This window comes from Pseudophryne corroboree, chromosome 3, assembly GCF_028390025.1.
Source record: "Pseudophryne corroboree isolate aPseCor3 chromosome 3, aPseCor3.hap2, whole genome shotgun sequence".
Lineage (NCBI taxonomy): Eukaryota > Metazoa > Chordata > Amphibia > Anura > Myobatrachidae > Pseudophryne > Pseudophryne corroboree.
In genome coordinates this window covers 643,656,886-643,675,156 of record NC_086446.1, presented here as the reverse complement: position 1 = coordinate 643,675,156, position 18,271 = coordinate 643,656,886, and the positions used below count along the sequence as shown (strand labels likewise).

The following is an 18,271-nucleotide window of genomic DNA, read 5'->3' as shown; positions in this document are numbered from 1 at the left end:
ATTTACCGGTAGGTAATTAAAATCCTATTTTTCTGCCTACCACATATTTTAGAACTACGCCACCGGTCAGAAGAAATGACTCTGGTCCGGTGTTCTATTAATTTAGGTCTCAGTCCCTTCGAGCCATAGGAAAAGGTTTCGGCGGTCAAGCTCGTGGAAACTGAGGTAGAGGTCGTTCCCAGTCCACAGCCCGAAAACAGGACCCTAAACCTGTTGACAAGACCGTGGCATGACGGTCTACCAGCTCACCTTGGGTCTCCTATGGTGATCGCATGGTTGGAAAGGTTTCAGGACACCTGGGCCGAAACCTCACAAGAAGTCTGGATCACCAATATTATTACCCAGGGATACAAAATAGAATTTCTGAACCAACCTCAGTCAGTTTACGACAGGCCTTCCTCGGTGACCTCAAAAAGCGAGGGCTTTAGACACGTCTATTCAAAAATTACTTCAGTCGGAAGTAATTATGCCTGTCCCGACTTCTCAAAGAGGAATGGGATTTTATTCAAATCTTTTTGTAGTGCCAAAACCGGAGGGGTCGGTCAGTCCAATCCTCAATTTAAAGGTGTTAAATCAATTCCTGATCATTTTACAGATTCGAGATTGAATCAACACAGCCAGTTATTGCATGACTGGAACAACAGGAGTTCATGGTGTCCATGGACCTAAAGTACGCGTACCTCTATGTCCCAATTTGGATCCCGCACCAAGCCTATTTACGGTTTGCAGTGGGCAAGTCTCATTACCAATTCAGATCTCTACTGTTCAGCCTATCATCAGCCCCGAGAGTTCTCACACAGATCATGGCAGTCATGGTGGCAAAAATGAGATCGTTAGGGGTAACTATTATACCGTATCTGGACAACTTTATCAAGGCTCCCTCTCAGGACCAGTTGACATGGGATGCTCAGATCAGTCATCAGATTCTGACTCGACACAGCTGGATCGTGAATTTAAAAGAATCCAATCTGCAACTGCCGCAGAGGATTCAATTTCTGTGTCTCGTTTTAGATACAATACAACTGAAGGTGTTTCTCCCAGAAGACAAGATTCGAGACATCGAGGAGATGGTACGTCTGGTTCTACAGAACCAGACAGTCTCTCTGCATCTTTATGTACACCTTCTAGGAAAGATGGTAACGTCCTTCGAAGTGATCCAATACGGCAGACTACATTCCAGACTCTTTCAGCTGAATCTGATTGCTCAGGGGGCAGGCATGCATTTTCTTCTTCACCGAAGAATTTGCTTGTCGCCCCAGGCCAGGACCTCTTTAATTTGGTGGTCGGTCCACAGCAACCTAGCGACAGGAAAGAGGTTTGGAATTTGGGATTGGAAAATATTTAACAACAGATGCCAGTCTGAGGATGGGGAGCAGTACTGGACTGCCATCAGTTTCAGGGAAGATGGTAACCGCAGGAAAGCAGTCTCCCAATAAATCTACTGGAGTTGAGCCATTTACAATGCACTTCTTCTGGCGGAAAACCTAGTATGGGCTCAACACGTGAGAGTGCAGTCGGACAATGTGACGGCGAGGGGGAGGAACAAGAAGCTGCATGGCTTTAAGAGAGGCCACAAAGATTCTGTCTTGGACAGAAAAGCGCAACGTAACCCTGTCAGCAGTCTTCATTCCAGGAGTGGAAAGTTGGGAAGCAGACTACCTCAGTCGTCAGGATATGCATCCAGGGGAGTAGTGTCTACACCCACAGGTATTCGAGGCAGTGGTACGACGGTGGGGCCTACCACAGATAAACCTAATGGCCTCTCGGAACAACCATCAACTGTCAAGATATGTGTCCAGGACGCGGGATCCAGCAGCAGAGATGGTGGACGCGCTGGTGATTCCTTGTACATACGAACTGGTGTACATCTTCCTGACATTTCCCCTTTTACCAAGATTGTTGAAGAAGGTGAAACGGGAAAAGGCATGGGTGATTTTAATAGCACCAGACTGGCCTCGCAGAAGTTGGTACATGGACCTGAGCGGACTTCTGGCGGAAGATCCTTGGCAACTGTTGTCACAAGGCCCGTTTCTTCACCCAGATCTGAACCGTCTACGTTTGACGGCGTGGTTCTTGAAACCAGGATACTAAGAGACAGAGGTATCTCGAAATCAGTTATCCCGACAATGTTAGCTGCAAGGAAGCCAGTCACTGCGGCACATTACTATAGAATCTGGAGGAAATGCATGGACTGGTGCCAACTTAAGGGTTGGGGGATCCCAGAGAGTTCCGCCTTACTAGACTGTTGAAGTTTCTCCAAAATGGTTTGGACGGCGGTTTGAGATTGGCATCCTTGAAGGTACAGGTCTCGGTCCTCTCAATCCTTTTCCAGCAACGTCTGGCGTCCGTACAGGAGGTCCAGACATTTTTACAGGGTGTGTTGAGAATACAACCACCTTTTCAACCTCACACGGCCCCGTGGGATCTAAATTTAGTGCTCACATTTTTGATATCGGCAGTTTTTGAGCCTTTGGAAAAGGCAGACTAAAATATATGAGCTGGAAAGCAGTCCTGCTCCTTGCTTTAGCATCAGCGAGAATGGTCTCGGAGTTAGGTGCCCTGTCATGTAAAAGTCCTTTCCTAAGTTTTTCATGAAGACAGAGCGGAGCTTCGTACAAGAGCGTTGTTTTTACCTAAGGTGGTTTCGGTTTTCCACATAAACCGGCCGACTGTGGTCCCCTCCTTCTGAGGATTGGCAGAGGGGGACTTGTCCTTGGATGTGGTCAGAGCCTTACAGGTCTACGTGCAGGCTACAAATTCTATTAGGAAGTCTGGCGCTTTGTTTGTACTGTATGAAGGACCCAGGAGTGGTTGGCCGGCTTCAAAACAAACCTTGTCCAGATGGATATGACTAACCATCAAACAGGCATATATTTCTTGTGGTAAGAGTTTCTTTTCGGGTAGGTGCTCATACTATCAGATCAGTGGGCGCTTCATGGGCTGTGGCTAGAGGAGCTTCCATTACCCAACTTTGCAGAGCTGCAACGTGGTCATCGGCACACACAATCACTCGTTTCTACAAGTTTGATGCGTTTTGCATTGAGAGATGCAAGTTTTGGACGTTTGGTTCTTCAGGCTTCGGACAGCACTCCCGCCCATGGGAGTATCTTTGGGACATCCCCAGCTGTCTAGATCCTCAGTATCCCCTAGTAGATGAAAGAGAAAATAGGATTTTGGTATTTACCTATAAAATCCATTTCTCTAAATCAACTCGGGGACACTGGACGCCCGCCTCGGTGTTGTCAGCCTGCGTGTTCTTGTAAAATTTAGTTCAAACAGTTTGGTTATTAGTTCTTGGTTGCGGTTTGACGTGTTGTTACAGTTGGTTCTTTCCCGTATGACCTTGATCTTTCATGCTCCCTCTTCTCTCCGTCAGTTCTTAAAACTGGATGGATGGGGGGGTGTAAAGGGGGAGAGGGCAGTTGATTACATTGTGCTACCTCCGGTCTGCATCCTTCACACCCCAGCTTGTAGATCCCCAGTGTCCCCGAGTGGACTCGGCAATGGATTTATCGGTAAGTACCAAAATCCCCCCCCCCCCTTTTTTTTTTTTTCTTCTTCTTTTTTTTCTTCTTTTTTTTCATTCCTGAGTGCCACTGGTTCGTGTATTGATATTTATGTATGTATGTATGTGTATGTCAATAAGCTTTTACCTGTCATTTTGTAGCATGTACTTGATAAATGATTGGCTGCTATGGGCAACTTCTTTACTTGTCCACTTCTCCACAGTTTAGATGGTTTGATGCATTTACCCCAGTGTTCCTGTTACTATGAAACTATTTATATGCTATTTAATAGAATATTATGATATCTAAAGTGTTTAAAGTATTTTTATGATGATGTGACACTTGCTAATACTTTTAATGGTGTATGTTAATGACACCTCAAGCCTACTAGACAAATCGGACCAAACAAAACTGTAGTTCCTATTCACATCTTAATGAAAATATGAATCTATTCTTATTGAAAATTCTAAATCTGGTGTATATAACTATCTTAACACCTTATTCCTTAAATTTCCTCCCAGATACAATAAAAAGAAGTACCAGGAAATCATTGCCGAAAAGGCCGCCCGTGCAGAAGGCAAAAAGAAACGCAAAAAGAAGAAATTTCACACATAAATATATCGATGATAGTTTCCTGACTTCTGCATTATGGTGGACTCTTGTCTATGCGCTGAGTGACTGACTGTGCGGAGTGCTATTGTATTATAATCTGCTGGCTGAGAGCATCTACCGCTTCACCAAATCGTCAGAAAACCGATATTAAGCCTAATTTTTGTCAGGAGTCCTACATACCGGCATATAGCAAATATATTTTTAATTAAGAGATCAAGGGCTAAATGGGTAAAATTAAGCTTCAGACGAACTTAAAAAATTGTATGATTTGAGTATATGGCCTTAAATAGGTCTAAAACCCGTTTATTTACTTGTGTGGATATGTTCCTGATTGTGACTTGCTTTATTAAGCTTGTCAGAGGCAAACACGTCCCCTGGTTTTAATGACTCCATGAAAGCCACTGCAATACATCCTAATACAGTACTATCTTTGGACCCATGTCCATTGAGGCATGCTCTCAGAACAGATAGTTACAAAATTATCTTTATCATCAATGTCAAGGTATCGAGACTAATCATACGGAAATAAATTTATATTTGACTACCTGTTTTCATGGAGTTTTGGTAGTTATTTACACAGTGGCCTATGTAACCACGCTTTCTGAATATTGTGAAGAAAAGTGCTACCAGCTCAGATGTATCACAAGCTACATGATACCTCTGCCTCCAAATTCTGTGCAGTATATTTCTCTGACGTCCTAGTGGATGCTGGGAACTCCGTAAGGACCATGGGGAGTAGACGGGCTCCGCAGGAGACAGGGCACTCTAAGAAAGAATTAGGACTACTGGTGTGCACTGGATCCTCCCCCTATGCCCCTCCTCCAGACCTCAGTTAGAATCTGTGCCCGGCTCGAGCTGGTTGCACACTAGGGGCTCTTAGTAAAGAAAGTATTTATTAGGTTTTTTATTTTCAGTGAGATCTGCTGGCAACAGACTCACTGCTACGAGGGACTTAGGGGAGAGAAGCGAACCTACCTGCTTGCAGCTAGCTTGGGCTTCTAGGCTACTGGACACCAGAGGGATCGAACAAAGGCCCAGCCTCGGTCGTCCGGTCCCGGAGCCGCGCCGCCGTCCCCCTTGCAGAGCCAGAAGCAAGAAGAACGTCCTGGAAATCGGCGGCTGAAGACTCCGGTCTTCATTAAGGTAGCGCACAGCACTGCAGCTGTGCGCCATTGCTCCCCATGCACACCACATACTCCGGTCACTGATGGGTGCAGGGCGCTGGGGGGGGGCGCCCTGGGCTGCAATTAGATTACCTTAAAATGGCAAAAAACACATAATATAGTCTAATAAACTATATATGTGTAAAAATCCCCTGCCATAATATTAATATAAAGAGTGGGAGAAGCCCGCCGAAAAAGGGGCGGGGCTATCTCCCTCAGCACACTGGCGCCATTTCCTCTAAACCGCTCCGCTGGAAGGACGCTCCCCAGGCTCTCACCTGCAGTTTCCAGGCTCAATAGGGTAAAAAAGAGAGGGGGGGCACTAAATTTAGGCGCAATACTGTGTATTATAGCTGGTATAGGGAAAATCACTTTGTGTAGTGTAAATCCCTGTTTATATAGCGCTGTGGTGTGTGCTGGCATACTCTCTCTCTGTCTCCCCAAAGGACTTTGTGGGGTCCTGTCCTCAGTCAGAGCATTCCATGTGTGTGTGCGGTGTGTCGGTACGGCTGTGTCGACATGTTTGATGAGGAGGCTTATGTGGAGGCGGAGCAGGTGCCGATAAATGTGATGTCACCCCCTGCGGGGTCGACACCAGAGTGGATGGATATGTGGAAGGTATTAACCGACAGTGTCAACTCCTTACATAAAAGGCTGGATGACGTAACAGCGTGGGACAGCCGGCTTCTCAGCCCGTGCCTGCCCAGGCGTCTCAAAGGCCATCAGGGGCTCAAAAACGCCCGCTACCTCAGATGGCAGACACAGATGTCGACACGGAGTCTGACTCCAGTGTCGACGACGACGAGACTAATGTACATTCCACTAGGGCTATCCGTTGCATGATTACGGCAATGAAAAATGTGTTGCACATTTCTGACATTAACCCAAGTACCACTAAAAAGGGTATTATGTTTGGGGAGAAAAAGCAACCAGTGGTTTTTCCCCCCTTCAGATGAGTTAAATGAAGTGTGTGAAGAAGCGTGGGCTTCCCCTGACAAAAAACTAGTGATTTCTAAAAAGTTACTAATGGCGTACCCTTTCCCGCCAGAGGACAGGGTACGTTGGGAGACATCCCCGAGGGTGGATAAAGCGCTCACACGCTTGTCAAAAAAGGTGGCACTACCGTCTCAGGATACGGCCGTCTTAAAGGAGCCTGCGGATAGAAAGCAGGAGGCTATCCTGAAGTCTGTATATACACACTCAGGTACTATACTGAGACCTGCTATTGCTTCAGCATGGATGTGCAGTGCTGCAGCAGCGTGGTCCGATTCCCTATCTGATAATATTGATTCCCTTGACAGGGACACTATATTGCTAACCATAGAGCATATTAAAGACGTAGTCTTATACATGAGAGATGCACAGAGGGATATTTGCCAACTGGCATCTTGAATAAATGCAATGTCCATTTCTGCCAGGAGAGTATTATGGACTCAGCAGTGGACAGGTGATGCGGATTCTAAAAGGCACATGGAGGTTTTGCCTTACAAGGGTGAGGAATTGTTTGGGGATGGTCTCTCGGACCTCGTTTCCACAGCGACAGCTGGGAAGTCGACATTTTTACCCCAGGTTCCCTCACAGCCAAAGAAAGCACCGTATTATCAGGTACAGTCCTTTCGGCCCCAGAAAGGCAAGCGGGTTAAAGGCGCGTCCTTTCTGCCCAGAGGCAGGGGTAGAGGGAAAAAGCTGCACCATACAGCCAGTTCCCAAGAACAGAAATCCTCCCCTGCTTCCACTAAATCCACCGCATGACGCTGGGGCTCCACTGGTGGAGCCAGGTGCGGTGGGGGCCCGTCTCTGGAACTTCAGCGACCGGTGGGTTCGCTCACAGGTGGATCCCTGGGTTCTACAAGTGGTATCTCAGGGATACAAGCTGGAATTCGAGACGTCTCCCCCTCGCCGTTACCTCAAATCAGCCTTGCCAGCTACTCCCCCGGACAGGGAGGTAGTGCTGGCGGCAATTCACAAGCTGTTCCTCCAGCAGGTGATAATAAAAGTTCCCCTCCTTCAACAGGGACGGGGTTACTATTCCACAATGTTTGTGGTACCGAAACCAGACTGTTCGGTGAGACCCATTCTAAATTTAAAATCCTTGAACACTTATATAAGAAGGTTCAAGTTCAAAATGGAATCGCTCAGGGCGGTTATTGCAAGCCTGGAAGAAGGGGATTACATGGTATCACTGGACATCAAGGATGCGTACCTGCATGTCCCCATTTACCCACCTCACCAGGTGTACCTCCGTTTTGTGGTACAAGACTGCCATTACCAATTCCAGACGTTGCCGTTTGGTCTGTCCACGGCACCGAGGGTATTTACCAAGGTAATGGCCGAAATGATGATACTCCTTCGAAAGAAGGGAGTTATAATTATCCCATACTTGGACGATCTCCTTATAAAGGCGAGGTCCAGGCAGCAGTTGTTGGTCGGAGTAGCACTATCTCAGGAAGTGCTACAACAGCACGGCTGGATTATGAATATTCCAAAGTCGCAGCTGGTTCCTACGACGCGTCTGCCCTTCCTGGGTATGATTCTGGACACAGAACAGAAGAAGGTGTTTCTCCTGGAGGAGAAGGCCAAGGAGTTGTCATCTCTGGTCAGAGACCTCCTAAAACCAAAACAGGTGTCGGTGCATCACTGCACGCGAGTCCTGGGAAAGATGGTAGCTTCTTACGAAGCGATTCCATTCGGCAGGTTCCATGCAAGGATCATTCAGTGGGATCTGTTAGACAAGTGGTCCGGATCGCATCTTCAGATGCATCGGCTGATCACCCTGTCCCCAAGGGCCAGGGTGTCTCTGCTGTGGTGGCTGCAGAGTGCTCATCTTCTAGAGGGCCGCAGATTCGGCATACAGGACTGGGTCCTGGTGACCACGGATGCAAGCCTCCGAGGTTGGGGGGCAGTCACGCAGGGAAGAAACTTCCAAGGACAATGGTCGAGTCAGGAGGCTTCCCTACACATAAATATTCTGGAAGTAAGGGCCATTTACAATGCCCTAAGTCAGGCAACACTCCTGCTTCAAAACCAGCCGGTGCTGATTCAGTCAGACAACATCACGGCGGTCGCCCATGTAAACCGACAGGGCGGCACAAGAAGCAGGATGGCGATGGCAGAAGCCACAAGGATTCTCCGATGGGCGGAAAATCACGTGATAGCACTGTCAGCAGTGTTCATTCCGGGAGTGGACAACGGGGAAGCAGACTTCCTCAGCAGGCACGACCTCCACCCGGGAGAGTGGGGACTTCATCCAGAAGTCTTCCAACTGATTGTAAACCGTTGGGAAAGGCCACAGGTGGACATGATGGCGTCCCGCCTAAACAAAAAACTAAAAAGATATTGCGCCAGGTCAAGGGACCCTCAGGCGATAGCTGTGGACGCTCTAGTGACACCGTGGGTGTACCAGTCTGTTTGTGTTCCCTCCTCTTCCTCTCATACAAAAGGTGCTGAGGATAATAAGAAAGAGAGGAGTAAGAACTATACTCATCGTTCCGGATTGGCCAAGAAGGACTTGGTACCCGGAACTGCAAGAAATGATCTCAGTGGACCCTTGGCCTCTGCTTCTCAGACAGGACCTGCTACAGCAGGGGCCCTGTCTGTTCCAAGACTTACCGCGGCTGCGTTTGACGGCATGGCGGTTGAACGCCGGATCCTGATGGATAAGGGCATTCCGGTTGAAGTCATTCCTACGCTGATAAAAGCTAGGAAAGATGTGACAGCAAAGCATTATCACCGCATATGGCGAAAATATGTTGCTTGGTGTGAGGCTATGAAGGCCCCCACAGAAGAATTTCAGCTGGGTCGATTTCTGCACTTCCTACAGTCAGGAGTGACTATGGGCCTAAAATTGGGTTCCATTAACGTCCAGATTTCGGCCCTGTCTATTTTCTTTCAAAAATAACTGGCTTCACTGCCTGAAGTTCAGACGTTTGTTAAGGGAGTGCTGCATATTCAGCCCCCTTTTGTGCCCCCAGTGGCACCTTGGGATCTCAACGTTGTGTTGGATTTCCTAAAATCACATTGGTTTGAGCCACTTCAGACCGTGGAATTAAAATATCTCACGTGGAAAGTGGTCATGCTTTTGGCCTTGGCTTCGGCTAGGCGGGTGTCAGAATTGGCGGCTTTGTCCTGTAAAAGCCCCTATCTGATCTTCCATATGGACAGAGCAGAATTGAGGACGCGTCCCCAATTCCTCCCTAAGGTGGCATCAGCGTTTCATTTGAACCAACCTATTGTGGTGCCTGCGGCTACTCGGGACTTGGAGGCCTCCAAGTTGCTGGACGTAGTCCGGGCCCTGAAAATCTATGTTTCCAGGACGGCTAGAGTCAGAAAGACTGACTCGCTGTTTATCCTGCATGCACCCAACAAGCTGGGTGCTCCTGCTTCTAAGCAGACTATTGCTCGCTGGATCTGCTCCACGATTCAACTTGCACATTCTGCGGCTAGACTGCCGCATCCTAAATCAGTAAAGGCCCATTCCACGAGGAAGGTGGGCTCTTCTTGGGCGGCTGCCCGAGGGGTCTCGGCTTTACAACTTTGCCGAGCTGCTACCTGGTCGGGATCAAACACGTTTGCAAAATTCTACAAGTTTGATACCCTGGCTGAGGAGGACCTTGAGTTTGCTCATTCGGTGCTGCAGAGTCATCCGCACTCTCCCGCCCGTTTGGGAGCTTTGGTATAATCCCCATGGTCCTTACGGAGTTCCCAGCATCCACTAGGACGTCAGAGAAAATAAGAATTTACTCACCGGTAATTCTATTTCTCGTAGTCTGTAGTGGATGCTGGGCGCCCACCCCAAGTGCGGATTGTCTGCAATACTTGTATATAATTATTGCCTAACTAAAGGGTTATTGTTATTGAGCCATCTGTTCGTGAGGCTCAGTTGTTATTCATACTGTTAACTGGGTATAGTATCGCGAGTTGTACGGTGTGATTGGTGTGGCTGGTATGAGTCTTACCCGGGATTCCAAATCCTTTCCTTGTTGTGTCAGCTCTTCCGGGCACAGTTTCCCTAACTGAGGTCTGGAGGAGGGGCAGAGAGGGAGGAGCCAGTGCACACCAGTAGTCCTAATTCTTTCTTAGAGTGCCCAGTCTCCTGCGGAGCCCGTCTATTCCCCATGGTCCTTACGGAGTTCCCAGCATCCACTATGGACTACGAGAAATAGAATTACCGGTGAGTAAATTCTTATTTTTTTCTTATAATGCAACTAGGGTTTTTATACATCCTGGGATTGTACTGGAATTGGGGACTGTGTTCTGGACAAGGTTACTGAGGGCAGTATTGTGGCCCCATGTCCAGTCACACCCCCACTACACATTCCACAGTCAAGACGGAGCCTGTGCAGCAGCCTGAACACTGAAGTACACTGTATGTGTGCAGCAGCTGGATCTGCCAGTGTCGCCTCTACTGCAGGACACATGGCACATCTGCACCCCACCCTGTTCATAGCCAAAGAATGTGTCCTTTCTGGTTACCTCCAGACAGCCTGATATATTAATGGGTCTTTAGAGAGCAGCATGCACATCAGTCACAAACTTCTGCAGGAGCTGCCTGGGGGCTGGGAGCAGAGTCCATAAGTACATGAATTGCAGATGTCTTAGCAGAGGCTTGTGTGACCCGAGTAGGTGCTGCTGTGCAAAATGGAATATAGCAATGCAGCCACAGTGTATGAAAGCTGGCAGAGTGCAGTCCCAGCATATTGGAGTATAAAAAGTGTATACAAGCAGAGGACAGGGTTTTTGTGGTACAGTCGGTGTATGCTGGCAGAGTGCTGCTTTAGGTTATTGGAGGGCAGGAAGTGTATACAGGCTGGCAGTGTTTCCCAAGGGTATCGGAGTTTAGAAGATGTAACCCGGTACAGTGTTGGAGAGATGCCGGGCTGATCAAGGTTGTATTATAAGGGTTGTTTAAAAGGGTTATGAAATATTATGTAAAGACTTATCCAGGACCTACATAGTGGCTGATCCCTTACAGTTTGGGTCTGTTTAGAAAATTCATGCTGCAGTGCAAATATATTATATTGGGTAACTACACCTATACTTTGCAGTTTGGTTCTGTTAAGAAAACTCTTGCTGCAGTCAAATATATTATATTGGGTAACTAGACCGATAATTTTTACATCAGCAGTTGTTATTGTATACTAGGATGAAACTTTTTTTTTAAACTGTCGGTAATCTGCTATCTCCGTGTTTATTCTAGAGGAGTTTTATTGTAATTGGGAGTGGGGTGTTGATACATTGATTGGAATTATTGGACACACATGGATAGTATCCATTGTTAAGGAGAGATGTTAGTCTGATCAGCCGGGCTAATCAGGGTTGTATTATAAGGATTGTTCTGAAATATTATGAAAAGAAAAAGACTTATCCAGCGCTTAAACAGGACGAAAACAGATAGAAACATCCAATCAACTTTGCATCAAAGGAACAGACATTCAACATGCCTTTCAACCTCATGCAAACTCTTCTGTTCATTTAAACATATGTACATATCTTTGTCTCTGACATCCTCATGCAGTCTGAGAACCGAATGCAACCAGTTTTTATATAAGAAAATCAGTTGTTATATCCTGATTTGCTTGTGACTGTAAATACCTGAGTTTGGTCAGTTATGCATAGTTAATGAAGGAAAGCTGGCCTGGTATTTGCGTACTTATATACAGGGTAATTTTTCACTGATCAATACTAAACATTTGCCTCACTGGAAGCCTTTATTAATTTACCAAGTATTCCTTTAGATGCAATCTAGGGTCAGCGGTGCTGATCAATTTGCGCTCACATATGCAAATTGTTCATAATACTAAGTGTAAATAAATAGCAGAACAATACCAGTAAACAGGTATTTGAATGTTTAAATTTAAATATTGCAACTTCTTTACACTCCAAGCCTAAAGAACTATACTTTTATCTCAAATGAACCATGTATCACAAATTGATTTTCTTCATTGCACTCAATAGTTTTTTCTGTAAAACAATAACATTCCTCATTCTCCCTGCAACTCACCACTCTGTACTCATTGACGCCTCAATTATTCATTCCCCTCTTATTAACACTCATAAGATTTTTACTTATCTTTCTACTTTGACAATAACATACACAACCGGTCACCATATAAAACATCCACAAACCTCCAACTTTATTTATCTCTCTCCTGCTTCTATTAGCTTGTGACATATCACAGAGTATGGGACCCAATCACTTGCCCCACTCACATCAGAGTCCCAGCGATATTGAAATCCAGCCAACCTCATCAACCTCATGTCTCCCTGCACCTTCCAAATTACTAAAATGTGCCTTGTGGAATGCACGCTCTGTTTGAAACAAATTAACATCCATACTTGACCTTTTCATATTTAACAACTTCAATCTGCTGGCTATAACAGAAACATGGCTTACACAACCAGACCCTGCCTCCTCTGCAGCACTGTTACATGGTGGTCTCCGCTACACACACACACACACACACACACACACACACACACACACACACCCCCCCCCCCCCCCCCCCACCCCTCCAGGCCTGGTAACGTGGGCAACCCAAACCATTTCTGGAAGCTTTTCTGAGTGGCTCCCACCCTTTCTATCCTCTGACATCTCCACCATCATCATAGGTGACTTCAATATTGTTATTGATAGTCCATAATCTGCTGCTCATGCCTCCAAACTACTCTTTCTAACCTCCTCTCTCGGCCACTCCAAATGGACTGACTCCTCTACTCATGAGGAGGGCCCACTTCTGAATTCACTAACTCCTTTCTCTTTCTCAGATCACAACCTTATCACCTACATGCTCTCTGCCGTTATTTCAAACTCAGTCATTGAAATCCTCCTCAAACCTGCAGAAATATTAGCACAATTTTCAAAATACTGGCCACCTCTCTAACAACTGCTTTCACCTATTTTTGCATTTTTATTTTTTTTATTAAGTGTATTTTATTGAATATTAAAGTTGCAAAACAGACAAGACATAGAGACGCACAAAAACATAAAATAACCCATCACCAAACAAAGAATCATATGCATTTCCAGTAGTACAACAAAGCACAGTAGTGCCACTTTTCCAGGCACTTATGTAAAGTCACAGAGCATTGAGATATTATACAAAACTTCAATAGATCCTTTGAAATAAGGGTCAGTATTGTATGCAGGAAACTGAGGATCGGGAGGCATTTCATATGCTGGCTGTCGGGATCCCGGTGCTCAGCATACTGGTGCCGGAATCCCAACAGCCGGCATACTGACAACTTTTCTCCCTCTTGGGGGATCCATGACCCCCCTGGAGGGAGAATAAATAGTGTGACGCTCGTAGCGAGCCTGCAAGGGGCTCTTTTGCGCTTGCTCCGCTGCCGGCGGTCGGGATCCCAAGCGCCGGCATAACATAGTCGACCCTGAGGATCTCCTATATACAATACATCAATTAAGCTCCATACCATAAACACGCATGGAGGGAGGTCAGCACCAGCAAAAGGCAGGCCGTCAGCAAGGAATCGAGTATACAGCATAGATTAGGCAGGTGGATCAAGAGAATATCTTGAATTCTGCCAGAGTCCCCATATCTTATTTTCTGGCAAACCTAAAACGTTCATGTGAAAGTGTGATATTAACCAGCCCCACCCAAGCCGCTTGAGAGGGTGGATCACCACCAATCCAAGAGCAATACATACACGGGCCAAGGTGAGAAGATTGGAAACATATAATCTGAGATGTGTAGGTAAATATATCTCCAAATCCAATCCAATCCAAAAACAAATACGCGTGTTCAAAAGAATGATCTAAATACCCGTACAACAAATGCGATTCATTACCGCCTTTCAGAATGAAGTTACCCGAGGGTAAAGCCACGACAGATACCTAAAACCAGCAGTAGAAGCTGAACATTTAGTACAGACGTCTGGCGCTTATCCTCCAATTCTAAAAAGCCTACTCGGGTCCAGTAGACCCTGTGCAAATTATACAATTGGATCCGCTGGAATCTGCCATAGGCCATAGCAGACCTCGGTGAACTAAGAATATGTTCCCAGTCCTCATCCACCTACACACACAAAACAACCACCCACTACTTGGTATGCAGTGTTCCCAAACCAGAGCGGGAGAAAAGGGAGCAATACATCACCGAAACTGTTATATGACTGGGCATATTCCGAACCAAGGCAAGGACCGGAGTTTCAGTGAGTGACTGAGGCAACCCCCCCCCCCCCCCCCCCCACTGTGCATTTAAGTCTGGACGGAGCTGTAGGTAACGGAAGAAATAATGCCTAGGAGTATCATACGTGGAGGCCAAATAGTCAAAGGAGAGAACTCCATCTTGATAGAGATGGCCTATCGCTGAGACCCACCTATATCTGTATTTACTTCTCCTGTGACTGCTGTATCACACCTGAAACAGACTCTAGAAATAGCCCTTGACCAAGTGGCTCCAGCTACCCATCACACTCCACGTAGGCCTAGATGTCAACCGTGGCACTCTAAATTAACAAGACCCCTACAAATACTGTCTCGGAAAGTTGAACATCAGTGGCGTAAATCTCATATTCCAAGCAACTTCCTCAGATATAATATTAAATTTTTTATTTTTTTTTAAACAACAAAATTAAATACATCCACATTAAATACTAATCCAAAAGGTCTCTGTGATTATTAAGTCCGACAATGGACATAAAGTATTTCAAAGACTGCTTTTGTCCTTGCAATACTTTTTAGAAACACAACTGTGCACAGTGGATACAATTTTATTATAACAAATATACCTCATTAAAAAGCAACATTTGTATCTGTGGCTCATAAGAGTATTACTACAAATATTGCACCACAATATGCATCAATTATAATATTCTAATCAACAGCCTTTCAATATGAATTATAACTTCCTAAAATTGTATAATCAATAGGTCACAGTCCCAGTTATGTTTGTATAGATATATGATGATTTATTATCGCTTGAATCCTTCCACTGGGAAGATCATATAACTCCAGACATTCAGCAATATCACTGGAATTAGAACATACTAATTAATTGGAGCATTAACGTTTGCCAATCAATGAATTTTCCTCACCGGGGGTACTCACACCAGGTGACTCTGATGTTTCCCACGGGCATCCCTGTGTATTAATTGTACAAATAATTTATCTGGGTTCCACTTTTAGTGAGATCATTTATCATGCTCCTTGATAATTGTAGTTCTTTATCAGGCTGTATAGAATAAATGGTTGTGTCTCACCATGCATTTAGCGGCTGCGCCTCCTGTCAGGCTTGAAGTTCTATTTCGTGCGCACTGCACCGTCTCTCTGCCGTTAGTGATCCAGCGACCACCTCGTGATGTTCGGCAGGATATTCTCTAGGGTTGCGCCTCTCACTAGATCTTTGGGCTCCGTCTATAGAAGCACCTTACTGCCGTCCGAAGTATAGTGGCCCGCCTACCGCTGCCCCGGTCGTGATAACAGCATTCACTGCAAAACCTCTGGACAGACGGCTGTATCCTCGGCTGGGCTCACGATGTCAGGTCTGCTTGGAATGGCAAGATGAATGCCCGTGCTGGAGGCTCCTATGCCGCTTTCAAAAGACTGATGTCCACACAGTCTCTCAGCTTCTATGCCTCTCCAAGTTACTTGAGATACTTGCCTACACTTACCTCACACACTTTCTTAATTCACCAATTTATCGGACCCACTTCAGTCAGGCTTTCGTTCCCAACACTCCACAGAGACAGCACTGACTAAAGTAGTGAATGATCTGGGCACTGGGAAGTCCAAAGGCCATTACTCCCTTCTTATTCTTCTAGATCTCTCTGCTGCTTTTGACACTGTTGACCATTCTCTTCTCATACAAACATTACAATCCCTAGGTCTTCAAGACACAGCCCTCTCTTTGTCCCTATCCTACCTATCTAATCGCGCCTTCAGTGTTTGCTTCTCTGAATCCACCTCCTCTTTCAGTTGGAGTACTGCAAGGCTCGGTCTTCGGTCCTCTGCTTTTCTCAATCTACTGTATACCTCATCTCATGGTAAACTAATTTCGCTCTATTGGATTTCAGTATCATATGTATGCAGATAATACTCCAATCTATCTCCCCAGATTTGTCGCCATCTGTATTTGTCCGTGTCACTGAATGCCTTTCTGCCGTTTCATCTTGGATGTCATCTCGCCACCTCAAACTTAATATTTCCAAAACAGAGTTAATTATATTTCCACCGGCAAATAGTAGTTATCAACCTGATACCTCTAACACTGTTGAGAACTCTATAATCAATCCTACCCCACAAGCTCTCTGCCTAGGTGTCATAATTGACTCAGAACTGTCCTTTACTCCCGACATTCAATCTGTCTCAAAATCATGTTACATGCATCTAAAACACATATCCAAAATACAACCATACCTTACACAAGACACTGTAAAAACAAATGCATCCTCTCATTATCTCCCGCATTGATAATTGCAAAAATCTTCTTACTGGTCTTACCAAAAAGAGACACTCACCACTACAATCAATTTTCAATGCAGCTGCGAGGCTAATCTTCCTCGCTAGCCGTTCATCTCCTGCAGATCCACTCTGTCAGTACCTCCATTGGTTACCTGTATTCTACTGTATTCAATATAAAATACTTTCTGCAGCAGGGTACACAGGTTTCCACAGGGAAACATTGGGGTGTAAAGTGGATCTGAATCCATAGGCACCATCAGGTAAAGCTTTAGTTGTCCCAGGATGCATAGGGGCCTCCTCTATAACCCCACCTACAGGCGCTGAGAGCTCAGTTCTGAGTTGGTGCCTCCAGCAGCAGGTCACTGAACAGGGGGGCTGCGCTGAGCAGCCCTGAAAGCTTTTCAATTTAAAGAAAGAGTCTTTGCTTCTGAGCTGGCAGCACTGTATGTCATTGTGACATTCAGTGCTGCAGCTCCATCACCTCCCAAGTGACGCCGCACGCTCCTGTTGCTGGAAACCGCGATCCGGTGCGGCCGGTGGGAGGCGGCCGCACGCGCTGGCGTGGACACTGTGGTAGTACAGGGACCACACTAGACCACCAGGGCAAGGGCACAGGTCGGTTTTACTAAAAAAACATTTATTACATAGCCCACAGTACCCAGTGGTGAAGTCCAGCAAGGGGATAAGGCTTTGACCTGTAGCCCCTCCCCCAGGCACCATTTAGAGTAATTGTTCCTGCCCTGGAGCTGCATCTCTCTCTCTCCCTCACTCCCTGTCAGCATTTGGGCGCCATTACCTCAAGCTGAGCTGATCCTGGGACTGTTTGAGCAAATCCTCCTCTGTAAAGCCGCCTGCACGTCAGCGCTGTGCATTTTACAGGACACTTAAGTATTCTACATGTCATTTAGACAGTGTTAGTTAAGAAATAGTGCATTTAGTCAGGGTTATTTAGTACAAGTACCCTGTGATATACATCCAGTCTTTACTGTGCATTGTTATATCTATTGATTATATAGCTGTACTTCGTATTACTTTGTATTGCTAGTCCAGTGCAGTTTTATTGCATGTCATAATTTGTGCATTGTACATGTGACTCTGTGTGTGTGCATATAGCTGCTGCGTGACTTCCATTTCATGTATATCACTCAGTTTGCTATCCCTATATTCTGTAAAATAAGGAGGCTAAGTGCGTCAGGGTTATTGATTAATACAGGTGTTTCACAGGATATACTTATTGTGTGTTTTTCTCTGTGATTTTCAGTCACCATATACCTCTTGAATTCTCTGTGCTCGTACACTGCACAGGGGTTCTTGTTAAGGTATTAGGCTGCTGATATTGTACTAGATTGCCCGTGAACTGAGCTTTCTAACATGTCAGCTACAAGGGGCGACGGAGCTGGGGCTGATCCCACATCGCGTGTTGGTGACGCTGCAGACATATTAGAGGAAAACGTAGCAGCAGAGGGTTCAGGTTCTGGGGGTTCCTTACCCTCCAGTGGAACTGTAGCTACAGGGGTTCATAATGACCCACCTTGGGCTACTTTCTCCACGTTATTAAGTACGCTGGTGACTAG

The 18,271-nt window shown here is 45.9% G+C and overlaps 1 protein-coding gene across 2 annotated transcripts in view; it reads left to right on the top strand.

Moving 5' to 3' along the window:
* Positions 1 to 4,668, top strand: part of DNTTIP2 (deoxynucleotidyltransferase terminal interacting protein 2) — a 75,514-nt gene extending 70,846 nt beyond the window's left edge. For both annotated transcript variants that reach the window (XM_063961745.1, XM_063961744.1), the window contains exon 7: positions 4,028 to 4,668. In XM_063961745.1, the coding sequence (XP_063817815.1) occupies positions 4,028 to 4,121 (94 nt within the window). In that variant the 3' untranslated portion in view covers positions 4,122 to 4,668. The remainder of the gene's footprint in view (positions 1 to 4,027) is intronic.
* Positions 4,669 to 18,271: the final 13,603 nt, after the last annotated feature.